The sequence below is a fragment of the Mastigoproctus giganteus genome, chromosome 6, assembly GCF_048544385.1.
Source record: "Mastigoproctus giganteus isolate SK-2022 chromosome 6, ASM4854438v1, whole genome shotgun sequence".
Lineage (NCBI taxonomy): Eukaryota > Metazoa > Arthropoda > Arachnida > Uropygi > Thelyphonidae > Mastigoproctus > Mastigoproctus giganteus.
Window position 1 is genome coordinate 230,293,464 of NC_143580.1, and position 25,205 is coordinate 230,318,668.

The 25,205-nt window shown below is 36.8% G+C and overlaps 2 protein-coding genes across 2 annotated transcripts in view; both read right to left on the bottom strand.

The window, feature by feature from the left end:
* The window catches only part of RyR (Ryanodine receptor), an 841,404-nt gene extending 816,671 nt beyond the window's left edge, over nt 1–24,733 (bottom strand). Inside the window, exons 1-4 of the mRNA XM_090376454.1 lie at nt 24,610–24,733; nt 23,993–24,100; nt 17,280–17,398; nt 10,485–10,618 (exon numbers count right to left, since the gene is read on the bottom strand). Coding sequence (XP_090232580.1) covers nt 10,485–10,618; nt 17,280–17,398; nt 23,993–24,100; nt 24,610–24,649 — 401 coding nt within the window. The 5' untranslated portion in view covers nt 24,650–24,733. The remainder of the gene's footprint in view (nt 1–10,484; nt 10,619–17,279; nt 17,399–23,992; nt 24,101–24,609) is intronic.
* LOC150085070 (ryanodine receptor-like) overlaps nt 24,619–25,205 on the bottom strand; it is a 180,105-nt gene continuing 179,518 nt past the window's right edge. The window contains exon 16 of the mRNA XM_090376769.1: nt 24,619–24,745. The gene's annotated coding sequence lies outside the window, so the exon portion shown is untranslated. The remainder of the gene's footprint in view (nt 24,746–25,205) is intronic.

Below are 25,205 nucleotides of genomic sequence, written 5' to 3' on the forward strand. Positions count from 1 at the left end.
CAAATAGAATAAGAAGCACTGCTCTATGCAACCATGTTGCAGAAAACTGGTGCCAGCAATATTCACAATATTATATCTGCTATACAATCCTGACCCAAAACTATGATAAAACAAATATATTAGAGCAAAAATTTGTGATATATAAGATGCTGTTATCATTCACCATATTACTTATAGGAGAAAATTTAAAAAATGGCCAGACTGAACAATGCAAGAAGCCTCAGCACATCAAAGTATATTCACTGCACATTTTACAACACGCCAGGGTGTACTATAATAATGGCAACACAGTTTTGATTATTGGGTCTTACATGCCAGCTGGAATTCAGGATCCTAATTCCTTGAAATGTAACTTTCCTGTTTATACCCTGGAACAACCACATAGGGTCAGAAGAGTTCACAAGAGAGAGGGAGAATACAATAAGATCACTACATTTAGTAGTCATGTGGGCTTGAACCATGGTCATTCAAATGCATGTATTTCTCTACCCGCATGCTTGACCACACAACTATGATGGCAGTAGAAATAAGTCTGAGTATTGAAAGAAATAAGGCTAGAGGATTAAGGACAGGTCATTGTGGTAGCCATGAGATGGAATCACAATATCTAACTCATCAAGAGGAAAGACTGTCTAAGTACTGTCATAGCATTAGCATTAGCATTAGTAGAGGCATTTGATGCAAGAAAGCAAGCTTATTCAGCATCAGCCAAAAAAAAAAAAAAACCACTTCCACTTCACCCCTCTGTTCGTTCAAAATACCTGTCCAGCTGAGCCTTAAACTTATTTAGGCTATCAACCTCCACTACAAGGGATGGAAGTCTGTTCCACCAACCAACCACCCGCTGGCTAAAGGCAAATTTCCGCACGTCTATCCTACATCTGTCTTTCCTCAATTTGAATTTATGCCCTCTCAGGTGATTATTCTGAGCTAGAGGAAGAATCCCATCAGCATTGAGCATGCTCAAACCATTCAAGGCTTTATACACCTCTATCAGATCACCTCGCTGGTGCCTAGTCTCCAGACACTGTAATTTGCAAAACTTAAGCCTTTCTTCGTAAGAGCACCCCTTTGTTCCATTCACTAATCTTGTTGCCCTTCTCTGTACTCGTTCCAGCAGCTCTACATCCTTCTTGAAATGAGGCCTCCAGACCTGTATACAGTACTCTAGGTGTGGCCTGACCATTGCCTTATACAAGGGAATAATCACCTCCTTATCCCTGCTGGAAAAATTCCTGTATATCATTGACAATACTCCATGAGCTACTCTTGCAGCCCGTCTGCACTGCTCAGAGAACTTCATATCTGCCTGCACAACCACCCCCAAGTCCCTTTCATTCTCTACCACTGTCAGTGTAGTACCACAGAGTTGATACGTTGCTCTGGGGTTGCTGTTTCCCATGTATAGTACTTTACATTTGTCAATGTTAAACTTCATTTGCCACCTCTCAGCCCATCTGCTCAACCTTTTCAGATCCTGTTGCAGCAGCATAGTGTCAGTAGTGTCCTTGACAACCCTGCCAACCTTTGTATCGTCTGCAAACTTGGACATTAAGCTTGATATACCATCATCAATATCATTTATAAATACAGAAAACAATAATGGACCCAACACTGAGCCCTGAGGGACTCCACTAATAACATTAGTCCACGATGAGCAGTGTCCATTGATTACCACTCTCTGTCTTCTCCCCCCTCAACCACCCCTTTATTCATAGCAGCAATTTGCCTCCAATGTCACACTGCTCCAATTTGTGTAGCAGTCTTCCATGTGCAACAGTATCAAAAGCCTTTCTAAGATCCAAGTATATAATATCAAAGCTATTCCCTGCATCCAGTTCTTTTGTGACTGCATCATAGTATCCAATCAAATTGGTCAGGCAAGACTTCCCCTTAACAAAACCATGCTGTGTCCGAGCTATAACTGAAGTCTTGTCTAAATGATCCTGCAGTGCTTCTTTAACCAGTGCCTCCATTAATTTTCCTGGAACAGAAGTTAAGCTCACAGGTCTATAATTACTAGTGTCAGCCTTTGATCCTCCTTTGTGAATTGGGGTCACATTTGCACATTTCCAGTCTATGGGTACCTCCCCTGAGTCCAAGGAAGCTCTCATAATTATGGCTAAGGGTTTGCTTACTTCCTTTGCTGCCTCCTTTAATATAACTGGATAGATCCCATCCACCCCGGGTGCCTTTCTTGTGTTTATCTTCAACAGTTTGTCCTCCACTTTACTCCCAGTTATTTCAAGATTCTGTAGCTTACTGCTAGAGTTGAATACACCTCTGGCATTCCCCTCGCTGAATAACTCCTCATGTGTGAATGTCGATGCAAAATATTCATTTAGTTTGTTAGCTACCTGAGCAGGATCATCAACAGTTGACCCATCAATATCAAGTGGACCAATCTGATTCATCCCCTTCCTTCTAGAGTTTACATAAGTAAAGAACTCTTTGCTGTTTTTCTTTGCATCCCTTGCCAAGGATTTCTCGTAATCTGCCTTCGCCTGCCTAACCTCCTTTGTAACTTGGTTGCATATCAACTTGTATCTATCATAGGCTTCTGTGTCATGTGTTAATTTGTAAGTATCCCATGCATTTTTCTTCTCTGCCATTTGCCTCATTAGTTCATCTGACATCCATTTTGGCCTAAACCTTGAACAATATTTCTTAGTTGGTATGTAAAGCCTAGTAGCTTCCAAGATAAGTTCTTTGAATGCTTCCCATTTTGAATTTGCTGTTGGTAACATCATCAGTTGGTCCCACTGTATAGAATTTAAATACTGTCTCAGTCCATCGTAGTCGCCTTTACGGAAGCAATAACCCTTCCCTTTACCCCTAATGGTAGTTACCTCTTTGAGTAAATCCCACTTCAGCACACTGTGATCACTGCCACCTAGTGGTTCATTTATCTGCAGATTCTTAATGCATGAAGAATCACTGCTGATAATCAAATCAAGAGTATTACTCCCTCTAGTTGCCTCCCGAACATGCTGATGTAGAAAACAATCATCCAATAAATCCACAAAAGCCCTGCTAGTGTGTGAGTGACCAGCCCCAAAATTCCAGTCAATATCTGGGAAATTAAAATCTCCCATTATAAGACTCTCTGATTTACTGGCCCACTCTATTTCCCTGTACAGTTTCTTATTATACTCATCAGAGTCATTAGGCCTATAGCACACTCCTACTCTCAATTTTGATCTCCCAATGCTTATGTCACACCAAACTGACTCAACACTGCACTGTCCAGCGATGTTGACTGGCTTCACTTCCTTGGTTTTTATGTGTTTCTTAACTAATAGCATAACCCCTCCCCCCTTCCTATCCTGTCTATCCTTTCTGTAGACGTTGTACTCCCCAAATTCCAGTTCTGCATCCCTTATATCTGTGTGACACCATGTCTCTGATATCCCAACAATATCTGCCTTTGATGTTTTGAGCAATACCTCAAATTCATCAAATTTATTTACTAAACTCCTAGCACTGGTGTACACGCAAGTATACCTGCACCTGTTTCTATTCTTAGCTACCCTAACACAACCCATGTGTTTACTTGTACCACAATGACTCCCAGCAGTCTCTGAAATATCCTGCATCTTGTTTTTCAGGCTTCTGCTCATTCCAATAGAAGCAGTGCAAGAATCACTTTCACCTCTGCCAGTGGCTCCTGTTAATCTATTAGTCCTTGTATTCCCCCAAGCTAGCAGTTTTCCGACCCACCTAACACTGCCTCGATAGCATCAGCAAATATTCTTGCACCCTTTCTATTTAAGTGTATCCCATCCCTGTAGAAGCAGTCTCTCCTGTTAACAAGTACAGACCAGGCTGAAAAAAATTCTATCCATTGAGCCTTGCACAATCTTTCCAGGGCCGAATTGATCGACAAGGCTCTCATCATATACTCCCTCCTATCGTGTCTGGGCAGAATTGCAGACACTTTCAAATTCAACCCTAATTCTCGGCTTTTGTTCAACAGTGACCTATACTTGTTAAGTAATTCTGCCGGTCTCCTACTCTTAATATCATTAGTGCCAATGTGTACAACTATATCACCTTTTGTGCCCTTAAAAGATGATATCCGCTCTACAACGTCATCAACCTTTCCCCCTTGCAGACATACCCTGGTCCTGTTCCACCTATCCTTTTTACAAAGCATGTTACCTGTTTCCCTGACAATAGAGTCACCAACAACTACTAGTTCCTGTGGGACCAGTGCATTCTGCCTTGGGGGTTGCCGCTGTGTTGCGTGATGACCAAGTGCAAGCTCTGGTGTTGATGTGGGCAGCTGAGAGCCTGATGGGCCCCTCAATTTAGATCTTTCGAGGGCATCCACCCTGTCCTTCAAACTCTCATATAGGCCCATAACAACGCTGAGCTGTCGCCTGATTTCCTTACATCGCGCACACACAAAGACAATCCCCATGGCAAACATTTCACAAGTTGCACATTTTTTTAGGCTGTGATGAGTTGGAGAATCGTCCCCCTCAGTTCTCCCCCAAGTCACAGCACTCCTGCTACTTTGTGCCCGTTGCTTTGCTGCTCTAGTTTGGGGCATGCTATTTTAAATTAATAAGATTAAAAAATTAAATTAATTAAATGTCAAAACTACGCTATCTAACAGAAACAGATGGTAAAACCATCTGCAAAACATCTGGTAGAAACAGTGTACAAATCAAGTTCACTGCTTCAGAGGCCTTTAGTATCCAAATATGATACTCATGAATCCATCATTATACATTAACTTTCTTTATCAAGGCTCTGGATACCAGCTCATTCTGAAACAGCATTAATTAGTGCCAAATGATGGGAGGATGCAAACTTATAAATCATCAGCCAAAAAAAATACCACCTATATGATCTGTCTATTCACTTAGATTTATTCAAATCACCCACTTCCAAAACACCAGATGGAAATTTGTTCCAACAATCAATTGCTCTGTGGCAGAAAGCAAATTTTCATTCATCTATCCTGCAACCATCCTATTTCAATTTTAAGTACCCTATGTGTGTAATGAAAGAAAAAGTAACAAATGCCATCAGCAAATAGTCTTAAACATTTCAATCAGGTCTCCTTGGATGTGCTTAGTTTCCAGATGCTGAAATTTGCAGATCTGAAGTCTTTCTTCGTTAAGGTACTCTTTTTTTTGTCCCTGTTTAATCGTGTTGCTCTTCTTTGCACCCATTCCAACCTTTCTAAATTTAATGAGGGTTTCATACTTGTATGCAGTACTCATAATGCAGCCTAAATATTGCCTTATACACAGGACAATCAACTCCATGTCACTGCTGGCAAAATGTGTGTGTATCCCTGATAGAACCCCATAAGTTGTCCAAGCAGCCTTGTTTGCACTGCTCATAGAACTTCATGTCAGACTGTACAATTATCCCTATGTTGTTTTCATTCTCTTCAATCTTGAGTGTAATTAATATGTTATTCTGGAGTTACTGCTATCCAAATGTAGTACCCTGAATTTATCAATGGGTCTTCGACTGCCACCCATCATCCCATCTCAACTGTCTTGTTGCCATAGTATGCCTTGATTCCTGTCATAAATCATGCTGCCAGCCATCTGCAAATGTATATATTAAGCTTGATATGTCTTCATCAATATTGTTACTAAATATTAATGCCTAGTTTCCAGACTCTGCAAATTGCAGCATCTGTAGACTAGGCACTGATTGAGGTGTTTAGGGCTTTGAATGCTTTGAGCAAAATCAATGCTGATGGGATTATTCCTCTTGCTCAGATTATGCACATGAGGAGGTATAAATTCAAACTGAGGAAGGACTGTTGCAGAATAGATGTGCAGAAGTTTTCCTTTAGCCAGCAAGTGGTTGATTGCCAGAACAATTTTCCATCTGTTGTTGTGGAAGTGATAGCTTAAATAAATTCAAGGAAGAACTATATAAACTATTGGAAGGAATGGATAGGTGAAATGGGAGGTGTTTTTTTTTTTTTTTGGCTGATGCTCTTTAAGCTTGCTTTCTTGCATCATATGCCACTGCTAATACTATTAAAAACAGTATGGGGCTCAGCACTGAATCTAAAGGAACTACAATGATAAAATTACTTCAAGAGGAGTAATACCTGTTAATAACTACTCTCTATCTTCTGCCACCCAACATCCCATTATCTAAAGCAGTAATTGCCCCTAATGCCACACTACTCCAATATGTACAGCAGTCCCACATGAGAGACTGTTATATATATTGTATATCAAAAACTTTACTGAAATCGAGTATATGATTTAAAAATTATTTTTTGCATCCAGTTCCTTTGTTACTGCATCCTGTTAACTATCAGATTGGTCAGACAAGAACATCTCTTAATAAATCTGTAATGTGATTGACATATAAATACATTCCTGTCAAGATGATCCCAGATTACTTCTTTAATCATTGACTCCATTACTTTTCCTAGAACAGAAGTTCAGGTTTACAGGTTTGTAATTATTCACTCTGCCCTTTGCCACTCCTTTGTAAATCGGGGAGACATTTGCACTCTCTAATCTGCAGGGACTTCTTCCAAATCCAAAGAGGCTCTCATGATAGTGGCTAAAGGCTTACCTCATTAGCTGATTCTTTTAATATAATTGTACAGATTCCATTGGACCAGGAGCCCTTATTCACTTTTAGCTTCAACAATTTATCTTACACTTTCCAGTTATCACAAAATCATTTTACTCCCAGTTATAACTTGGTATACTCCTGGTATCCCCCATCCCTAAAAACTTCTTTGTTCTTGAATGTAGACAAAATATTATTCAATTTTCCAGCAACTTGAACAAGGTTATCAGTAGTTATGTCATTCATGTCTAGCAGACCAAGGCAATTCATCCCGTTTCTTCTAGTGTTAACATAAGCAAAGAATTCTTTGCTTATGTTACATTCCTTAATAATTTATAATCATCTCATGCATTTCTCTTCTCTGCCACTAGTCTTATCAGTTCGTCCAGTGGCAGCTCGTGACTCTGATGTATACGGGTGCTGTTTCTTAAAGTTACATTAAATTTCCTTGGTTATAAGATATGTAGACATAAACAGTAATAATAATAAGCATTAGCATTAGTAGAGGCATATGATGCAAGAAAGCAAGCTTATGCAGCATCAGCCAAAAAAAAAAAAAAAAAAAACCACTCCAATGTCACCCCTCCATGCCCTCTCAGGTGATTATTCTGAGCAAGAGGAAGAATCCCATCGGCATTAAGTGTACTCAAACCATTCAAAGCTTTATACACCTCTATCAGATCACCTCGCCGGTGCCTAGTCTCCAGACACTGTAATTTGCAAAATTTAAGCCTTTCTTCGTAAGAGCAACCCTTTGTTCCATTCACTAATCTTGTTGCCCTTCTCTGTACTCGTTCCAGCAGCTCTACATCCTTCTTGAAATGAGGCCTCCAGACCCGTATACAGTACTCAAGGTGTGGCCTGACCATTGCCTTATACAAGGGAATAATCACCTCCTTATCCCTGCTAGAAAAATTCCTGTATATCATTGACAAGACACCATGAGCTACTCTTGCAGCCCATCTGCACTGCTCAGAAAACTTCATATCTGCCTGCACAATTACCCCCAGGGTCCTTTTCATTCTCTACCACTGTCAGTGTAGTACCACAGAGTTGATACATTGCTCTGGGGTTACTGTTTCCCATATGTAGTACTTTACATTTGTCAATGTTAAACTTCATTTGCCACCTCTCAGCCCATCTGCTCAACCTTTCCAGATCCTTTCCAGATCCTTTCCAGGGTTGTTAAGGACACTACTGAAGCTATGCAGCAGCAGCATAGCCTCAGTAGTGTCCTTGACAACCCTGCCAACCTTTGTATCGTCTGCAAACTTGGACATTAAGATTGCTATACCATCATCAATATCATTTATAAATACAGAAAACAGCAATGGACCCAACACTGAACCCTGAGGGACTCCACTAATAACATTAGTCCACAATGAGCAGTGTCCATTGATTACCATTCTCTGTCTTCTCCCACTCAACCATCCCTTTATCCATAGCAGCAATTTGCCTCCAATGCCACTCTGCTCTAATTTGTGCAGCAGTCTTCCATGTGCAACAGTATCAAAAGCCTTTCTAAGATCCAAATATATAATATCAAAATTATTCCATGCATCCAGTTCTTTTGTTACTGCATCATAGTATCTAATCAAATTGGTCAGGCAAGACTTTCCCTTAACAAAACCATGCTGTGTCCGAGCTATAACTGAAGTCTTGTCTAGATGATCCTGCAGTGCTTCTTTAACCAGTAGCTCCATTAATTTTCCTGGAACATAAGTTAAACTCACAGGTCTATAATTACTTTTGTCAGCCTTTGATCCTCCTTTGTGAATTGGGGTCACATTTGCACATCTCCAGTCTATGGGTACCTCCCCTGAGCAAATTAAAAATACTACAAAACATTAACTGGACACTTACCATTAACAGACTTGGGTAATCTTGAAATTTTACTTAAAAATAAAATCCATTCTTCGGTTTTTATTTGATGAAAAGAGATTAATAACTTTTTCATTCAAGTTTGATGCACTGTTGACACTGATATAATTTACTTAAAGGGAATTCGGACAAATCCTGCAAATAACAAAAAGATACAGATTGTGTGACACACCCTTCACGGTCAACAATTAAATCGGCACTGCTAGCTCCACAGTTCCTTTGACTTGTTTTGTCACCTCTAAAAAATGCACACCAGCAACCCACCAACCAGGCATTGGCTCAACCAATGGGAGCAAAATGTGGAACTGTCTAAGCGTACAGTTCCGCCGACAGTTAAACTTCAAAGTTGAAAATGATTTTGTGTTTTTATTTGTTTATTATTGGAATGATAATTGGAAATAGTTGTTTTCCCATGAATGAAAAGCCTTAGGCTATGGTTGGGCCTGGATGTCCTGGGCTCTGTTTAATTCTTGTATTAAATAAAGCAATTATTTTTTTATTTTATTATTATTATTATTATTATAATTGTTTTTTGATTATTGGAAATAGAGGATGAGTACACTATATGTGGGACCTGTTAATAAAAATATTCATTGCATTGCATTGTTCTTTACAAAATTTCATATAACTCAATACACTGTATATTTAGATTTAAAAAGCTGGGGGTGTTGCAGTTCCACAGCACCCCCAGCAGTGCCTACCAATGAGCCACCCCTGAGTTCATCTGACATTTATTTAGGTCTAAACCATAAAATCTCACTCATTTGTTATAAAAAGAATAGTAGATTCTATGAATACTTCCCTGGATGCTTCCCACTTAGAATTTGCAGCTTGAAGTAAATCTATAGTATGATCACTGCCATCTGCAAGTCCACCACTCTCTTACATACCAATTCAAATGCATGCCACAACCAATCACATCAATTCACTGTCTGATTCCAAATTCACAGAAATAACTTTTTGTCTTCCTCATTTGTTCATTCTATTTCCGCCTCCGAACAACTTTCCTTTACCTGTATTTCCTGAAAATTAAAATCTACAGAAATTCATCTAATGTTCAACCAGTATCCTCTGTCTTCTCAACTCTTAACCCATGCATGATACTAAAGACTAATACTATTTGTGTTTGGGATTTTCATAAAAAAAAAATAAATAACAAAAGTAGTTAATGTACAACCTTGTTGTATCACTATCAGCAGCAGTAATTACAAAATGATGCAAGGAAACAAGCTTATATGGCATCAGCAAAAAAACACACAGACAAATTACCACCTTTATTCGTCCCACTCCTTTTTTAAATTTATTTCACATCACCAAATGGAAGTTTGTTCCACCAATCAATTACTTTCTAGCTGAAAGGGGTTTTTTTTTGCATATATATCCAACAATTCTTTTTCAATTTAAATCTTCTCAATCCACTCAAGATTTTAATTCACATTCAATTGTAATATACTCAATCCACTTAAGATTTTAAACACTCCAATCAGATCTCCTTGCATGTGCCATTTTCCAGATTCTGCAATTTGCGAACTGAAGTCTTTCTTGGTAAGAGTACCCTTTTGTGCTCTTGATTAATCTTATTGCTCGTCTCTATACCCATTTCACCAAATCTACATTCTTCTTAAAATGAGGTTTAAATTCTGTATACAATATTCAAGATGTGGCTTAACTAAGGTTTCTGCAACAGAGTAATAACCACTTTTTCCCTGCTGAATATTTCCTATATATCCTTGACAGAACTGCATGACCTATCCTAGCAGTATCATTGCAGCTTTTTATAATAATACCAGAATACATGACCTAAACAGCAGAATATAAAGCTTCAAACTCACTGATAATAATAGTATATAAAAATATTAATCTATGCAAATGTTTACTCATGAAAGAAATCTTTCAAAATTATTTCGAATAATTTTTAATACTGTTATAACACAGTCATTTAAACTTTAAACCTTCAATTACCGGGATAAATATCATTTTTTATATCCTAAAAACAAAACAGAACAAGTAAAATAAAAATAAAATATAATATTTACCTTGCAACATGGTCAACTACTCTGGTCTGTAGAAGCAAATTTCTTCCAGGCAAAAGATTATCACAAATGTTGTTTTGACTGCTGCGGACAGCTACTCCATTACCCACACAAAGGGAACACAGCACATCTAAAACCTATTAATGATAAAAGAAAATGATATTCAAATAAATATAATATTTGCTTATATTATATTTATAATATAATATAAACAAATATTATATTGTGGTCACAGGCAATGTTATAGAGTTTAGCTATAACATTGCCTGGTTTAGCTGATAGAAAGCAAAATTAGGTAAGGAATTAGGATAGACACTCCTGCCCTCATATAAACTAATAGCCCAGAGTGTGGAAAAAAATTAGTTGGAGGAAAGTGAACAGTATATGAATGAAAAATATAAAGTTAGTGCTCAGGTTATCCAAGAGCGCAATTTCCCATCTGTGCTAGTAACAGGCTTGGACATTGTAGATATATGGATCAGTAAATAGTTGCATGTATACAAATATATAATAATTTTATACTTAATAATATTATCTTATAATAATCTCATACTTAATATTATTTTATACTTATCTCATACATAATATTATCTTATACTAATCTCATACTTAATATCATATTATACTAATCTCATACTTAATATTATCTTATACTAATCTTATCCTTTAGTATAATCTTATCAATTAGCTAAACAGCCAGTCATTGTCTGGCTGTTTAGCTAATGCATAAATAATTTGCATTACAAATAATGCAAATTATTTATACAGAAACCTCAAAAATAACATATATATATATATAGCAACACCCGTATAACATGGTACTTCTACAACACGGTTTCACTCTAACATGACTGATAAATTGCAGCAATTCTCGCATACCACGGTACTTATATAACATGGTTAGGGAATTGTGGCAAACCTTGCATAATATGATATTTTTGAGCTTTTATGCTTGTTATTTGGTTTTTAGGAGAATTAGCAACTAAGGCCATATTGCTCCGGGATATGCGGTGGTCATTCCCTGGCCTTTCCGCATCCTCCGTATTTGGTGGTGACAGGCTTGAACCCCGGTCTAATCAAGAAGCGTGTGCTACGCACTGCTGCTCCTTCCCACCTGGCTACAGAGGCGCCCCGAGCTTTTATGCAGTGAAAACGCTGTTATTATGTTGGATATAATTTTTAAACATTTCCATTCTTTTTTTGCGAATCCGGCTTTTGGCTTGCTAGTTGTTATGCAAAAAAAAAAAAAAAAATATTGAGAAATTCACGTATTTTATTTTGTTGGAATCTTAATTCATCAGTAATAAAACTTTGAAATCTAGATTTCAAAGTTTTATTACTGTTGAATAACGTGCTAGGCCATCCAAAATATTTAAGTCATCCAAATGTTGAAGAAATATTCTTAATACAACTTCTTTTTTTTACCTTTAAAACTCATTACATCAGAAAATCGTTACAATGGATTTTGGAAAAAAATTGATGGCATCGGAGGTAAACCATTCAGAGGGTGATAGTGCAGATGAAAATTCTGAACTTCCAAATTTTACACTAAAAAGCATATGGAACAGCAACAGCAGGCGCCTCTGTAGCCAGGTGGGAAGGAGCAGCAGTGCGTAGCACACGTTTCTTGATTAGACCAGGGTTCGAGCCCGTCACCACCAAATATGGAGGATGTGGAAAGGTCAGGGAATGACCACCGCATTTCCCGGAGCAATATGGCCTTAGTTGCTAATGCTCCTAAAAACCAAAATAACAAACAAACAATATGGAACAGCATAAACTTAGAGAAATTAGAATTGTATTTTTTAAATGCAGTTCCTTTGATTAAAAGGAGCACAAAATTCAAAAGGGAGTTTCAAAAATGCTTAAATCCATACCATGAAATTTATAAAGATCTATGAAGCAAAAGCAAACAAACCCAGATTACTGATTTTTTAAAGACAGTAGAAGATACACAAAATCTAGATGGTGCAGAACAAAGTTCAGAAGGTGAAGATATTCTGCAACAGAGAAAATGTTCTCATTTTATTGTGCTTAGCAGCGATGAAGAGGAAGCAAATTAATTGAATGTACATTATCTGATATATATAGTATCGGTGTAAATACACCATAGTTAACCCATAAATTTGAACTACGTAAGTAGTGTAGAAGGCATCGTTTTAATTGTATCTCATATTGTGGTTGCCTTCACAACGAGATAGCACTACTTCAAATAAATAACGCTTCTCTAGTAGAGAAGACTACTGTTATTTATTTTCAGAGGATACCACCACCCAGACGATCATTTTGAAGCTATTGTGAATTTAATGTGAAAAAAACCCATTGGACCAGATCTATTAAACCAAACAAATGAATTATAATATCCAAACCTAAATCATGAAAAATCTTAATTCAGATGATCATTTCAAAGTTATTTGTGAATTTAATGTGAAAAATAACCCATTGGACCAGATCTATTAAACCAAACAAATGAGTTATAAAATTTAAACCTATATCATGGAACTGTTTTGATGAGAGCCTAAGAGATCTAGATTTTTATCAAGAAAACTGAATTTTGTAATAAATGAAAAAAAAAAACCCAGATGCTTTTTTTTTTTTTTTTTTCCAAATAACTAAAACCAGTACTTTAGATGAACCTCATCTCCAACCAAACCGCACAGAAGAGGTGGCTCTCCCCACATTTTCAAAAACTTATCAGACCCTAAACACCATTTTTCCAACTGTAAAAACCTTTGCATGGAAGCAGACATTGTTTGTTTCAAGTCCCAAAGAGATCCCCTAAAAGTCCCAAACCTTTTCCGTTTTCGAAGCTTCCACACATGATATTTTGCCTCTGTAATTAAAAATATCGTGAACATTTTTTTCTTGCCCAAGGGATGATCGAATTGCAAGTAAATTACCTCCTCCAGTGTGAACTGTCTTATCCTCAAAAATCTACAAATTCTCTTCCAAACTTCCTGCACGAATCGACAGTAATAAAATAAATGGTACACTGTTTCAATTTCGGTACAAAATTGGCATAATCTGTTGCCTGTCTGACTAAATCTATACGTGATATCGTTCACTGGTATGTTTCCGTAACCAACCCTCCACGAAAAGTCAATACGTGATGGATAGTTCCCGCCAATTTTTAGATTTTTAAAAAACAATCGCACATTATGGTTTCCTAAATTTGGCTTTTCTGGATTTTCTGAGTTAAACACAGTGTCCAGTAGAGTCGTTTTAAACCACCCCTAAAAGGATCTATATCTTTCTCCCTTAACTGCATGCACATATCCCGAATTTTTTTGTAATACATAGGAATTGTCTCTGCTTTTGGCCCTAGATAATTGCTGCCTTTAATTAAGGCTGTATTAAATCCCATAAAATATTTTATCAGTACCGCTACTAAATGGTTAGATTGAACCATATTAGACACGTCCAGCAGTCTCTTACAGCTACACCTCAAATTAATTTTTGGAATACTTATTCCCCCATCTTCCCATGGTAAAAATAAAAATTTCTGCACTACCTCTTGCCGTTTTCCTCCCCATAGAAACTGAAATGTTGGAACGTAAAATCGTCTCATTGTCCTAGCTGTGATTCCTGTTATAAACACCGTGTATAAGATTATAGGAAGAATTACGGTTCTAACAATAATGGATTTGTTCTGAAAAGAAAATTGTCCCACTTCCCACTCTTTTAAACTTTCCAGTATTTTAGTGGTGAGCCCTCCTACAGGTAGCATGGGACTCTCTCTAAACGGAACTCCCAATATTTGAATCGATTTATCCGACTCCACTTCTCGTTGTGGTAAAGGCCAATGTACCCATTCCCCTAACAATTTGATCCTAGTGTTATCTTCGTTTATGTTTAACCCCGACTTCTTACCAAAAGAAGTAACGAGTGAAATAAATTCTTCCACCGCATAACTCGTAGTGAGAGTGGCAGTAACATCATCCGCATACACTATACATTTACACTGCTCTGCTGGCTTTGACAATGGTATCCCCTGAATGGCCTCAGTTCTGTCTGTTCTTCCCAGTAGTAGTTCTAGTGCTAATGTAAATAACAAAGGACTAAGCAGACATCCTTGTTTTACTCCCCTATCAATTTTAATGTTTTTCGAAATTTCTCCATTCATCAAAAGTTGTGTGCTACTACGTGTATATAGATTTCACAGGACTGTAAACAACTGAGATCCTATGTTCGTATCTTTAATTATAGAGAAAAGGTAGTCATGGTCGATTCTAGCGAAAGCCTTTTCTAGGTCGATTGCTACTAACGCTAAATTGTAACTCTTTCATTTCTGATATTCTAATATATCTTTTAATAGCCAAAGGTTATATTCTATCTGCCTCCCCGGTATACCATAGCACTGTGTGCTTCTAACTACCTGGGTTAACGTCAGTCGCATTTTAACTTAGCTGTCAAAATCTTTGCAAATATTTTGTAGTCACAATTAGCCAATGTTATAGGTCTCCAGTTACCAATTTTCGTTAAATCCCGTCCATGCTTCGGAATGAAAGTAGTATAGGCATTTAAAAAGCCTTCAGGTTTAACCCCTTCCTGAAAAAATTTGTTAAAGACGGCAAGAAGAATAGGCACTAACAAGTTCCAAAATTTCTTATAAAGTTCAACCCCCAAACCATCCGGTCCCGGCATGCATCATAATTTACATGATTTTAGAGCCACAGTTAGATCCCCCATAATTATTTCCCTGTCCTGTAATGCTTTTTGCTCTGGTGTGAATTGTCCAATCGTCCAAATGGAGTTGTCTCTCTCTCTTTTTTCTGCAAAGCAAGCTCTTTTTCATAGTAATTTACAAAACGATTCATAATAGTGAGCGTTGTTGAATGTGAGCTTCTTTAATTTCCTGAACCATTTTGGCTAAATTATTTAGCCTTAGTCTTCTTTGGTAAAATGCAGCTGAAGGACTATCAGCCTCCCTAAATTTCAGCTGTATTTTTCGTGCCTTTTCTTTCTCTTCTTCCAATATTATACCGTCAATTGCTTGTACTTCTGCTGTTACCCTTTCATCCCTGCACCGTTGGTAAATTCGTTTTTCTTGTAAGAGATCTTTCAGTCTATTTCTGCGCTGTTCATTTCTTTCCTTAATTTTTGAGTAATAAAATGATTTAGCACTTTCTTTAATTTTCGCCCACATTTCCCACTCATTTCCACCTTGCTCTACTATCTTTTTAATAACTCTTGTAAAGTCCCAGTTCTCTCTCTCCAGAACTGCTGGGTTGAGCTTCCAATAGCCTTTTCCCAGACTAACGTTCGTAAATAAATCTCCCTTCCACATTACTGCCATGTGATCTGAAACTTGTCGACCTCCCACAAATTTCACATGCCATATCATTGTTATCTTATCTTTCAACTGACTTGTTGCATAAGTGCAATCTATCCTAGTTTATAAATTACTGGAATAAGTTGCCTTCATGGGTGGTAGAGGCCGACAGTTTGGGGAAATTCAAAGGTCATCTGGATAATACTTTTGGATAAGGGAAGCGCATAGGATGATAGGTTTAATTTCCTTTTTTATTTTTTTTATTTATTAATTATTATTATTTAGTTATTTATTTTATTTTATTTATAAATAAATAAAATAAATAAATCTCGTAAATAAAGAGAGAGATTTTTTTTTTTTTTGTTTTTATCATTGTTTTGTTCGGATTTTTTTTTTTTTTTTTTTGGCTGGTGCAGCATAAACCATAGGCTTTCTTGCACCATGCGGCCGTTACTAATACTAAATACTAAATACTAGTTCCTATATTATTGGCTATTCTGGTGGCCGCTCGTTTCCCCAGATTTTTTTCCCTACAGACGTCTACCAAGTCCCATTTAGTACAAACCTCTGCCAGGAGGCTCTGTTCTAGAGCCTCCTGGCAGGTCACATGTATAATTCTTCTTGCAATCTCATCTTCAGATGAGCCTTCCGTCTGCACAATAGCTCCTAGATATTTAAACTGCTTCACATTCTTTATCTGTGTTCTATTAATATTCAAAATGTCTCCTGTCAAATTCATATATGTCTTATTGAAGTTTATTGTCAAACCCTGTATTCTGTATTGTTCCAGTAGCTTTCTACATATATAGTCAGCATCCTGCGCAATCAGTACCTGGTCAGCTGCAAACAAAAGATTTGAAAGGTGAATGTTTTGATCCATGCCTAATTCCACTGGTCTGCATCAAGCCTCCAGAGTCACTTCCAGGTACAACTTGAATAAGATGGGGGATAAGCAGCACCCCTATAGCAAGCCTTTTGATGTTTTGAATTTCCTTGATATTTCTGACCCAACTTTAATGCAGCAAGTGTTATTTTTGTACATTTTTCTAATTATGTCAATACTATCGTATTGACATATTTTCCATGGCATTTCACAGCTTCTTTCTTGGGACATTGTTGCAAGCTTTTTCCAAGTCAATAAACACTAATCCTATATCCTGTCCAGCAGCTTGGCATTTTTCCAGAATCTGCTTGACCATATGGTCAATACAAGAATATCCAGCTGTAAATCCACATTGCTCCTCCAAAATCCTTATTTCTTTCTCTAGTTTAGTTTTCAGTATCCCACTATTAGCAGTGAGATGATAACTTCTGATAAATTAAATAAAAAAAAAAAAAAAGACAATCATAATGAGATGTTATTTGACTCATTGAAGTAAAAGATATTTTATTTTTTAAAAAATATCTTTCAAATTCAATTTCAATTTCATATAAATAACTAATGACAACTGTCTGAGTGATTAAGGCATAACTGAAATTAATTATTTTTAATTCGATATTCCCTTCCAAAACGATTTATACATTACCTTAGGATCTCTGCCATGTTTCTCTAGCAGTGAGATGATAACTTTAATGTGGTCTTCTTTCATCATATTCAAAGCTTCAGGGCTGTCAATCAACACACAATGGAGCACATCCAGCATACCTGCAGTAGTTAGTTATTCAAAATTTTCAATTGCTAGAGTCACAACAGTTCTTTCAATACTACTTGCTGGGAAGTGCTTGTAAATCCAATCAACTGATGGCCAAGAAGATAACACACTCAAGACTAGCTCTGTCATAAAAACAAGTAATGTTTAATGAAGTCCAAAATTTTACATATACAAATACACAAGAAATGCAAAATAGTATTGTTTCTCTGACGTCCCGTATTCAGTTCTTCTATGAAAGAAGCATATAAATTAAGTTTCCCAAGTACAAATGCCCACAAAAGTCAAAGAATCTGACAACGATAGTAGCTTCAATGAGCTCCAAAGGCAGAGGCCAAGCAAGCTTTACTATCATAAGATATTAGCTAATGTATATTAATTTAAGATTTTAGACCTCAATTACTTCTTAGCACAATAAAATAAGTACATCCTTCTTGGCATAAGCAGTTAATTGGATCCAAAAGCACTTTTCAGCAAAAAATATATAATTACAATTATAATTAATTTAAAGTTATTTAAATAATCCTAACCAAATTCTAATTTACTCACTGCTTGTACCTTCTATTACCTGTTTTAAAAACTACAGCAGAAAATATAATTATTTGATAAAAGTAAAACTGAATAATTTTTTTCTTAATAGAAGGGAACAATGCAAAGAAGCAAGCTTATACAGATATCAATAAAAAAAAAACCTATCTACATTATCAGTCCACCCCTCTAATAATTTGTCTAGACATTTCTTAAATTTATTCCAAATACTGACACTGTGAGAGGTGTGTGGCAGTGTGGCAGGGAAAAGTAATTTGCGACAAATATTCGGTTAAAATGTTTTAGGAGAGAGTAACGAGTTCTCTCATTTAGATTTTTAATATTAAGTAGTATATGCCGTCTGGACCAGGTGCACTATTGGCTTATTTTTTTAAAGATTCTTCTAATTCATATATGGTAAGTGGTTCATTATAAGAGAGGGCTGACTTCGTTCTGAAATTTGTTTTATATTTTTCAGCTACTGATTTGGCTTTTAGGAAAGTTGGAGCATATGAGGTTGATGCAGAATGGTGAGCAAAAGATTCCGCGAGGATGTTTGCAATATTCTCGGGAAGGGTTACTTCTTGTCCTTTATAGACGATGATTGAGGAGGGAATTGGTGGAGACTTTCTGGTAAGGCATCTCATTTTCCACCAGATCAGTCCTGCACTTGAGTCTTTAGTGACAGATGAAGCAAAACGAATCCAAGACTCTTTTTTAGCTTTTCGCCGGATATAACGGGCCTGGGCTTTAAGTTTCTTGTAGATAATCAGATTGGCAGTGGTTGGATTTTTTCGGAACTGATTCCATGCCTTGTTCTTTTCCCCCTTAGCAGTGTTACATGCCGAATTCCACCAGTCATTTTTGTGTTTGGATCCTTTAATTGAAGTTTTAGGAATGGTAGTAGCAGCTGCCGCCAACATTTGTTCTGTGATATGTTTAATGGCGTCATCTATGGAGTGATGATGGATAATATCATCATCTAGTGTAAGGCTTGATACATATTTATTCCAGTCAGTCTTTGAGAATTTCCACTTAGTTCGACCACTTACTGGTAAGTTTCTTCTTGTGCAGAGCTTACAGGTTATAGGAAAATGGTCACTGTTTAATGGATTTTCTGAAACTCTCCAATCGAAGTCTGGAAATAACATTGGTGAGCATAATGACAGATCTATAGCAGAAGTTGAGCCTGTTGGAAAATGGACATAGGTGTCGGAGCCTGTGTTCAGCAGTGTGATATTATGCTTTACAAGAAAAGCCTCTATCATGCATCCCCGGTTGTCTGTAGGTAAAGATCCTCATAACTGGTGATGCGCATTAAAATCACCCAATATGCAGAAAGGAGAAAGTAGTTGTAAGATAAGATCATCTAGTTCAGTTATCGAGCAGTTCTGATTTGGTGAGATATATATGGATACAAGAGTAAGCGTTGTGCCAAGAGCGAGGCGTACTGCAACTACTTCTAGACAAATACAAAGTACTGCATATGGGTAGTAACAATCTCAGAATAATATGCCAAATGTATGATACCATACTGAAGGTAGTGGAGAATGAACGGACCTGGGGGTAATTATACAGTCAGATATGAAGTTCTCTGAACGGTGCAGAGAGGCTGCTAGGACAGCTCATGGGTTTTGTCAATGGTATACACAAGCTTTCCAGCAGGGATAATGAGGTGATTATCCCATTGTATAAGGCAATAGTTGGGGCACATCTAGAATACTACAAACAGGTCTGGAAGCCTCATTTTATGGAGGATATAGTTCTGTTGAAAAGAGTGCAGAGAGAGGAGCAACATGATTAGTGAGGGAAACAAAAAGGCACCCTTACCAAAGGCTTCAGTTCTGAAAACTGCAGCATCTGGAGACTAGGCACCTGCTAGGAAATATGAATGAGTTGTTTAAGGTTTTGAATGGACTGAGTAAGTTCAATGTTCATGACATCCTTCCTACAACCAACCTTCCTCAATTTGAATTTATATCTCTACATATGTGAAGAGATATAAATTCAAATTGAGGAAGGTTGGTTGTAGGATAGATGTGTGGAAACTTGCCTTTAGCCACTTGGTTGTTGATTGCTGGAACAACCTTCCATCTGGTGTTGTAGAGGTTTAATAACCTAAAATGGTCATTAAACCTCACCAACAAAATAAAATCAAACCTCCTAAAATAGTTTAATAGTCTAAACTATTAGAGAGGATTAGCTGATGTGGGAAGTTCTGTTGTTGCTATTTTTTTTTTTTTTGGCTGATGCTGTATAAGCTTGTTTTCTTGCATTACTTGCGGCTATTAATATTACCATTAATACTAATGTGGCACTAACTTGAAAATGTTCTGTTGCTTCTAAATTCCTGTAAAAATTCTAAAAATGCCTTACTTCTCAAAAACTCCTAAGAATTTTGAAAAATTTAATTTCCAATGAAAGATAAACATTGTGGAGTTTTTTTTTACCAAATAAGCCATGAAATAATACCATATAATGAGTCTGATTGATGTCAGTAAATATTCTGCTTTGAGAAGTAAAAACTCATGTATTCAGGTAGTGTTCCACACTTAACCCAATTTTTCTCAGTGAACACACACAATGAAAGATAGTAAACACTTTAACCATAAAATCTAATAACAATATAAAAAAAATAAATAAGACCAAAAGATAAAAACATGAAATAGGTACTTACAGATAGATAGCAGTTCTATACAGAAACTTTATTCTCTATCTGAGTGGCATGCAGTTAAAAACACAAATTTTATCATTAGGAGATAAATCCTCTACATTAGCATTGGTAGAGGCATACGATGCAAGAAAGCAAGCTTATAGAGCATCAACTCTATAAGCTTGCTTATAGAGCTGGTGCTCTATCACCTCCCATTTCACCCCTCTATTCATTCCAAATGCCTGTCCAGCTCAGCCTTAAATTTATTTAGGCTAACTTCCACAACAAAATATGGAAGTCTGTTCCACCAATCAACAACTATCCACTGGCTAAAGGCAAATTTCTGCACATCTATTCTACAACTGTCTTTCTTCAATTTGAATCTATGCCCCCTCAGGTTCTTAATCTGAGCAAGAGGAAGAATCCCATCAGCATTCAGCTTGCTCAACCCATTCAAGGCTTTATACTCCTCAATCAGATTACCTCACAGGTGTCTACTCTCCAGGCACTGCAATTTGCAGAACTTAAGCCTTTCTTGGTAAGAGCTCCAATTTGTTCCCCTCACCAGTCTTGTTGCCCTTCTTTGTACTCATTCTAGCAACACTACATCCTTCCTAAAATGATGCCTCCAGACCTGCACACAGTACTGTATAGCCTGACCATTGCCTTGTACAACAGGATAATCACCTCCCTGTCCCTGCTAACAAAATTCCTATATATCATTGACAAGACTCCATGACCTGCCCTGGTGGCACCTCTGCACTGCTCAGCGAACTTCATATTTGACTGCACAATTACACCCAGGTGTTTTTCACTTTCCACTTCCATGAGTGTAGTATCACACAGTTGGTACGTTTCTCTTCGGTTATTTTAATTTATTTTTTTTTTTTATGTAAACCCCAAACACGAGAGGTATTAGAACCTATAGTACTTAGTACCGTGCTTGGGTTGGAGGTTGAGAAGACGAAAGAAGATATTTGTTGACATTGGACTTGAACTTCTGTACACTGTAATTTTCAGGAAATACATATGAAGGAAGGTTGTTCCAGAAAATGGCAGTTGAATGAATGTCAGTAAAGTTGGTTCTGTGAGTTTGAAGTTGGACAGTAAATGGATGTTGGCTGGTGGCTGCACGTGTTCGAACTGTTTTGGAAGAGAGAGAGAGAGAGAGAGAGAGAGGGAATTATAGAGGCCAATTCAGAAGAACAGTGCCCATGGAAGTATCTGTAGAAGAGGCATGCAGCAGAAACAGTACGTCTATGAGACAGCAAGTGGAGAGACTCTATTAGAGATGAATCATTAATTAACCTAACTGCCCTCTTCTGATTTTTTTTTTTTTTTTTTAGGAGCATTAGCAACTAAGGCCATATTGCTCCGGGAATATGCGGTGGTCATTCCCTGACCTTTTCCGCTTCCTCCGTATTTAGTGGTGACGGGCTCGAACCCCGGTCTAATCAAGAAGCCTGAGAGAGGTTTTGGGAGACACCACCCCAGATGTGGGAACAATATTCCACAGCAGGGCAGATTTGCGATTTATACAGGGTGAGCAGCTGTTTGGAGAAAAGTAACGCCGAGAGTGAAAGAGAAAACCAAGTTTTTTTAGATGCTGAGGAAGCAATATTTGTAATGTGCTTGTGCCAAGAGAGATTAGAAGTCAGGGTAATCCCCAAAAGAGATATATCATTTTGCCTAAAAATCGGAGTGTCACTAAAGATAAGCATAGGAGCAGAAGAATCCTTTTTGCGAGATATAAGACAAGACTGAGTTTTAGAAGGGTTGAAATCAACTAAGTTGTCTTTGCCCCACTGGAGAATTACCTGAAGATCGGCATTTAAGGAATTGGTAGCAGATTTTTGATAAGTTGAAGCTGATTGAGCAGGACAAGGTTTCTCAAAATGGAAAGTGGAATGCAATGTGCTATCCACGGCAAAACTACGGATAGGATTTCCAGTCAATGGAAGAAGGTCATTAATATACAAGAGGAAAAGAGTGAGGGAAAGAACTGAACCTTGGGGGACACCGGCATTAGTGGAGAAGTTAGAAGACAGAAAGCCATCTACCATCACCCTCAGTGAGCGTTCAGAGAGAAAACTGGATAACCAATTACTAAAAACAGTTGGCAAACCATAAGATGGAAGCTCGTTTAGAAGAACTTTATGCCAAACATGATCGAAAGCCTTTGAGATGTCAAGAGCAGGTTGTGTTTCACCGAATCTTTCCATTGAATTAGTCCATAAATGGGTAACATAAGCCAGAATATCACCAGTGGATCGACACTGACAGAATCCATACTGGTGATCGTTGATCACACGGAAGGTTTCTAGGTAGTTTAAGAGTTGGCGGTTAATTGATTTCTCCGTTACTTTAGAAAGAGTAGAAGTAATTGCAATGGGACAATAATTGGATGGGAGGAATTTCTCACCGTTTTTAGGAACTGGCTGGATATGAGCAAATTTCCAAGCAGAAGGAAAAACACCTTTGGAATAAGAAAATGAAAAAATGGCGGCAAAGAATAGGAGTAAGTTTGGGAGCACAGGTTTTGAGCACAAGTGGAGAAATACCATCGGGACCTGGAGCTTTCTTAGCATCAAGATTCGTCAAAATCCTTCTGCCATCCTTTTGACGGAAGACCACAGGAGGCGTTGAATGGAGTGTGTTGGAAATGGTGGGAGGTGTTTTACCAAGATCATTAATACATGAGCTGGAAGAAAAATGGGATGCTAGCAGGTCAGCTTTATCCTTGGCTGAAGTGACAACAGAACCATCTGGTTTGGACAGAGGTAGGAGCAGAAATGGGCAAAAGTTGCGGCCAATAGCTTTGGCAAGAGACCAGAATGCTCGGCTACCATTAGGGCAAGAAGCAAGTTTTCTACTCTTAGCTTGTTCAAACTCTAGTTTGGACTGATTTAATGAATTAATTAATCATTTAACTGAATTAAGTTCATTTAATAACTACACAACAATGATGAACTGATTAATGACTGACCGATTAATAATTGCACAAAAATTATGAACAGACATGCACTATTCCGTATCTTTTTGAAATAAAAACAAGAATAAAGCAACTGAAAACTGAAGAATAAAGGAAATGTGAACTTTGTAATGTTACTCTGTATTTTACTATTTTTTATACATATATTTTTTAATAAATTGGATTCATCCAAAGAAAAATTGCCCTAGTGGATGCATTTCATATTTTGTGCACCCAACAGCAAGTCATCCAATTTTTTGTGGCTATACTTTTTCAACTCTAAAAAAATGATGCAAACAAAGTGAAAACCATAGTGAAGGAATACCAAAATTCACACTTCATTTTAATTTTTAAGTTTTTAACAATTAAATTATCTGGAGGTAACAAACAAACCAAATATTTAATTTGTATTTATATTCCAATTATTTTTCATCTTACCTGTGCCTTCAGCTGCCTGTTGACTTCCCAACCTGCTAAATAACCAGTCGAGTCTATGAGCCTGGGCAAATTGGGCACAGTTGGTGTGGTTCCCTTTGATCACAGCAGCTTAAAGCAGATAAAAAATAGTTATTGCCTATATGTACATCAATGTGTCTATAAATATAGATAACATATTATATGAACTATGGCCCACAGAAATATATATATAAATATGATTTGAATGGAAGAACTCCCTACATCTGCCTTTTTTTTTTTGATATGAAACACATTTAAGGTTACTGAATTATAATAAATATGAAAATTACTTCATATCAATAATGGCATTTATTGATATGAAGCTATGTATATTCATATTATATGTAACAAAAGAATAATTTATGACATTTTCCCTAAATATGATAATGTTTTCAATAGTAAAATCCTGATATTGCTACACAGTTCCTCCTTAAATTTTCCTTATTTGCAAGTTTTATGTTTTTTGTGATTTGTTATTTTTGCAGATATCTATAAAAATTTCCTTTAAATCAAAATTTAAAGAAAAAAAATAAATAAATTGAAATTTTATTTGAAATTTTTTCCAATTTTATTAGTAGATAATACTTTCATTTACTTACCTAATAACTGATATAGATAGCCAGAAATAGCTTCCCACATTTGTCCAGAATCTTCACCTACCAAAGAAGTTAGGTATCCTTGACTAGAAATTACGTTAATTTTATCAATTGTCTCCAGAATCAGATTAAGAATACCCTACAAAAATATGAAAATTGAAAGGTGTATTACTGCATATATTTTTGAAAAGTAATTTACTAACACTTTATATTTATAGCAAACAGAAATTTTCTTCTCATGGAGCAAATAAAATCACTCTCTTTTGTCTAGCTCTGCATTCCCACCAGACATGGTACACTAACTAGTGATCCAAGACATGTTTGCTCTCCGAAGTTCATTTGTTCTTGATTTTTTTTTTTTTTTTGAATAATTTTTTTCTCTTTTTTAAATGAAATTTTCTTAAAAAAAGAGAAAAGAAAAACAAAACACCATTTTAAGTTTCAAGACTGTTTGGTAGAGGTTGACAAACATTAATCACAAAATTCTACTGTCCTGCATGAGATTCTAACAACTTTTTTGGATTCCAAGGATCATTTTCTAAAAAAAAATAATGGAATGATTATTAAACTATAGTTTATTGTCTGGTTAGAAGCTTTTT